The following is a 5,326-nucleotide window of genomic DNA, read 5'->3' as shown; positions in this document are numbered from 1 at the left end:
GGAAAAATATTATCCATGTAGAGACACTGAGTGAAATGTATTGAAATTAAAAAATTGTTGCACAACTAAGAGCCCGGCATGACCAGCTGGTTAGGGCGCTCGACTCGCAATCTGAGGGTCGCGGGTTCGAATCCCCCTCACACCAAACATGCTCGCCCTTTCAGCCGTGGGAGCGTTATAATGTGATGGTCAATCCCACTATTCGTTGATAAAAGAGTAGCCCAAGAGTTGGCAGTGGGTGGTGATGACTAGTTGCCTTCCCTCTAGTCTTACACTGCTAAATTAGGGACGGCTAGCGCAGATAGCCCTCGTGTAGCTTTGCGCGAAATTCAAAACAAACAAACACAGATATAACTATCTATAAAAATATTGTAGTGTAAATTAACAACTATATTTATATTGAAAGCGAAATTGTCGAAATATTTCTCTACCGTTCACTGCTGATGGAGTCCCAATACTCTAGCAAATATTAATTGGACTAATTACAATAGTGATGGTGTTTTTATGTTTTGTGTGTGTGTGTGTTTCTTATATTATTAGAAATCTGTACCATAAAAAGTCATGAACCCATAAAATATTTGAATTATAACCTGTTTAAAAATGTGTTTAAAAAGTTGACATCTCATCGGTAACTCTAGGGTTAAGAATGATTTGTTTCTTTATAATTTTCGCGCATAGCTACATCCCTAATTCTGAACCCATAGACTAGAGGAAAATCAGCTAGTGAATAGCACTCACCGTCAAGTACTGAGCTACTTTTGTCTGACCGAATACTGAGATTTGGCCGTCACTCTTATAACGCACCCACAACCCCAATATGCCTAGAGTGTTTTTTGCGACAACGAGACGCGAACTTGAAGCCTCAGATTCACAGTCCACCATGTTAACTACTAGACTACGTCCAATTTTGTTAAAAATGGCACCTTTAGTTTGACGAATGATCTCATGGTCATTGTTACTAGTTTATAAACAAAACACATCAGAAACAGCAGAGTATGTTTGTTTATTTTCAATGTAATTTACAGTTAAAAATCATAATTATTTTATAGTTATGTAAAAACTTACATATATTGTATAATACCCTGCTACACTTTGCTATTGTTGTTTTTAAGTTTAGATAAACAAGCAATACATCAGCAAACTTTTTATTTGTTTCTTTAATTTAGATAATTAATGTATGTTTTACATTTTAACGTTTCATATTATTACGCTGTTTTTGTTTTGTTGTTGTTTTTCAAAATGAAGGTTAAGACATTTATACACATGGGAATAGATGGATATCTTTTTATGACAGTATTTATTAGGGGTTAATTTCATTCTTACCAGAACTGGCTGTGAATTTAAAATGTTAGCAATTATTAATAATTATGTAAAACATTCACTAGGATTTCATCTCAGATTTGAATTGGAAAATAATATTAAACTGAACACATCAACCAAAAGACCTACTAACTTTCACACATGATGGTTTCAACGAAGAATTATCTGTTCAACAGCGCCTTAGGTCCACATGGGTTAAACAATCAGATCAGAGGCTCTTAGGGTTTGGGTATTGCTCTTCCTAATTTTTTAACTACTGTTAACAGTACTCGTCACCATAAAGGCCTTAAACAGCTCTTTGACAGGAATGATGAGACTAACAGCCATCTTTACAAATAACAGTAGCCCCCAATGGCTCAGCGATAAGTCTGGAGACTTATAACATTGTAATCCGTGTTGCGATACCTATGGTGGACACAGCACAAATAGCTCATGGTGTAGCTTCGTGCTTAATAACCAACAAACAAATCAACAAAAACGCTTCTACAGATGAAAGTGATGAACGTGCTCAGATGCAACACGTTTCGAGACCTGGGACCTTTGGCTCGCATCCCAACACGTTAATCACTAAGCCATGTCCTGCTCAAATATTATATAAGATAAGTTAAGACATGGTAGTTACTGTGAACATTTTTACCAGAGCTTTCAAGAAACTAATGTTTACGCTTGAAGTACGACAAATGTAATCTTTCTCCACAAATTTCGTGCAGTTAGCTCCGTTAGCTCAGAGTTAATTCAGCATTGTAAAGCAAATCATGTAGTTTGGTGTTATTGTGTAACAGAAACTATTTAATTTCACACGTTTGTTTTCTATGTTATTTAATACCTTTGCTTGAAACCAAGAATACTCGAAACTACACAAAAGATACGTAAATTTATTCTTATCTAACAATTTTCATAAATTGACTTTGAGCTTCGCTTCCATGCAGTATCTAAAATATGGCTCAAACTTTCAACGTCACCCAGATTTTACTATTAAACAATAATATTTCGATTTTATTGATTTTAATCTATATCTTTCTCTTCACAGTTTCTTGTACTTGTAGTCTGACAAAAGGAGTTATTGAAGAAAGTTTCGTCAGAACAAGTAGAGCAACAGATGGCACTACTGTCCAAACAATGTCTGACGGTAAAGTTATTGTTACTGCCATTGTTAACCAAAAGGGAGAGCTAATAGATTGTAATGTTTTGCGAGAAAACGCCACAGCTGCCAAAGAACTTTTCAAAGAGGTGCGATATAAAAGTAACACTACATATTCGACAATATTATTGCAATTATCACAGGAGTTTTAAGGTGTTTTTAAGTTTGCAAATATCCTAACTGAAACATTGAAATCAGCAAGAAATTTCTAATTAATTGCACTTTTATTTCTCATAAGAATAACTCAATGTTTAAAATAAGAAAAATCATGTTAAGAAAATTTATTAAAAGGAAAATATCGAGAAATCCTAATGGTAAAATAAAAAAAAGGAATATAATTAAATGAAATAGTTTAATAGAAAAATAATTTAAAAGTTAATGAAACTTTGTTATAACAGAATGTATATATATATATATATGTACTTTTCGGGAGTAACGATATGATTTTTTTCTTATGAAATTTGAAATTAAAGTACGCTTTATTGTTAGAATTTCTAATAAGCAACATTGTTCAATCTCAACATGAAGAATATAAATGATCTTATTAATTAGGACAGCTCTTAATTTCTAATAGATTCTTTTTCCATTTCCTTCGTATTATATAACAATAAACTAGCCCATAAATACTGAGTATAAAGTTGAATTTGTTATTGATTACAGCCTTTCTATTATAGGCCGTCAATGCTGAACGTAATGAAAAGACAGAATTTAAGATGGTCGAATTTGACGTTAGAAAATTAGGTCGAATATGTCGCAAGTTTAAACGAGACATGGTAAATATATACATTTAATTCTTCGTAATGATTTACAATTGAGTTTATTCAATACAATGTTTATTTATGGAATTTATTTATTATTGCCTTTATACCTAGATTGTTTGTTTATTGTCGAGGACACAGCTACACAATGGGCTACCTGTGCTGTCGTACCCCAACTTTTAACGTTGTAAGCCCTCAAGCTTACCTTACTAAAGCCACCAGGAAACTTACCACGTGCTTGTATGACTTTCAATAAATGCACAAATATTCAAATGCTTTTCAACTACAGTTTAATAAATAAACAACATCATCAAAAGACACGAGAAAACAACTATTATATAGTTATTTAGATAGATAGATATTTTTTTCTTTTGTTAGCTTTTAAAACGGCCTACTGAACTAACAGAAGAAGATAAAAAGATTCGGGACAGGATTTCTTTGGACAAAGCTGTTGATGGTAAGGAAACTAAGTTCGCGAAAAACTGGCAGTAGTGGAACACAATTCTATAAATTTAGTTTTCGTAGACTGAGTTACAAGAAGACATAACCTAGAATGTTAAACATTTACAAAATGAAAAGGCAGTTGCCACCTTCACTCTAAACGGACTTACCTGGAACTGATGTATTACATTTCTGGAGGTTCATACAGCATTGATCCAGTATCTTCTTTTCTCCAAGGTTTTGATAAGTAGGTTTACGGCCCTGTCGGATACACCACCTAGTGCCTGAACAACACGTAAACAATATTTACAAGTCAAACTAATTTTAATTGTATTATGTAGATAAGTCATAATACAAAAAGAACAATTTGAAAGATAGGAATTAAATTTCATGTAAAGTTTCTGGTTAGTTTTATAAGTTCACTAGAAAACCCTAGTAATTAATTGTAGTACAAAAAATAAAAGTTTTTCGAGTTTCTGTTTGGTTTCCTTACAAGGAAAAAAACTGGTGATATAGGTTCGCGTGTTGCATTACTGGTGATTAGCTACGTGTTACATTACTGATGATCTAGCTTTATGTGTTACATTCCTGGTAATCTAACCTATTTTTTTGTTGTCGTTTTTTTTGTTTTGAAGTAAATTGCGTTAGTTTTGATGAAAAAGAAGTGAATTGGGAGTTAGGTTTTTTACCAAATAGCTGCCAGTATTTAACAGTGTGCTGTTGCAGCGAGATGAATTTCCATAAGTAAGAAAAAATTATTTTGTTGTTGACAAAATAAGTAAATGCGATATGAGATATGCAGTAAGGTGTAAAAAAACCGTAAACACTGCTACAAAAAATTACTACTTAATTTTTATAATTTGTTTTTGTAGGTTTTACCCATAAAAACCGATTTTTCAACCATTTGCCATGGCCTGTGCCGGGATGTGATTGTGTCAATGTCTTTCAAGAATGTCTGAAACAAGAGGGGAGCGAAGAAGCTGTCCATTTTAGCCAGCGGCTATTAAAGTCCTTGGCCCACTCTTGTGTCCGATGGGAAGTGAAGGATGATTGTATAGAGTACTCCAAATGGCTAGACCGCTGCACGCGTTGGGAAAAGCGGAATACACCAGTGATAAGCAAAGTTTTTGTACAATAAGCACTTTGTGTAGTGAATCATATTACTGAATGTACTTTTTAAATGGAACTTGGAATAATGTATTTTATAAAAACTTTCTCCAACGTACGAATGTATTGAGGAAAATGTAAATTTATCTTTTTTTCTTAAGTTAAGGATATGTTCTTGATCTTTTAAAGCTACTTCTTTCTTCAAGAAAAAATAAAATACACATTCTTAATAAATAGACTGAAAGAAATATTAATTAACAGGACATAAAAGAGAAATACATATTAATTGCACCTGAAAATAAAAAAGTTAATTTATATAACTATAAAATTAAACAATGTTGAGAAAAGGCGTAAGTTTTGTTTCCCATGTCAGTGACATATATCTGTACTAACGTATTGTTACGCCTCCAGTCGTTAGTTAATTTTCCGTAAATTCGTTCCGACGAAACTTTAGCGACACAAGTCCTTTCTTAAATAAAACTGGTTTATGCTTTCTGAATATAACTTTGCGATACACTTAATTTCAACAGTCGCGCTATAATAAACGTCTCACGTGCTC

General features: G+C 33.0%; 1 protein-coding gene across 1 annotated transcript in view; it reads left to right on the top strand.

Moving 5' to 3' along the window:
- Positions 1 to 4,798, top strand: part of LOC111087849 — a 6,064-nt gene extending 1,266 nt beyond the window's left edge. Inside the window, exons 2-5 of the mRNA XM_022395998.1 lie at positions 2,351 to 2,550; positions 3,136 to 3,234; positions 3,598 to 3,676; positions 4,533 to 4,798. Coding sequence (XP_022251706.1) covers positions 2,351 to 2,550; positions 3,136 to 3,234; positions 3,598 to 3,676; positions 4,533 to 4,798 — 644 coding nt within the window. The remainder of the gene's footprint in view (positions 1 to 2,350; positions 2,551 to 3,135; positions 3,235 to 3,597; positions 3,677 to 4,532) is intronic.
- Positions 4,799 to 5,326: the final 528 nt, after the last annotated feature.

Source organism: Limulus polyphemus, unplaced genomic scaffold (assembly GCF_000517525.1).
Source record: "Limulus polyphemus unplaced genomic scaffold, Limulus_polyphemus-2.1.2 Scaffold2744, whole genome shotgun sequence".
Taxonomy (NCBI): Eukaryota; Metazoa; Arthropoda; class Merostomata; order Xiphosura; family Limulidae; genus Limulus; species Limulus polyphemus.
This window is presented reverse-complemented; position numbering and strand designations above follow the sequence as displayed.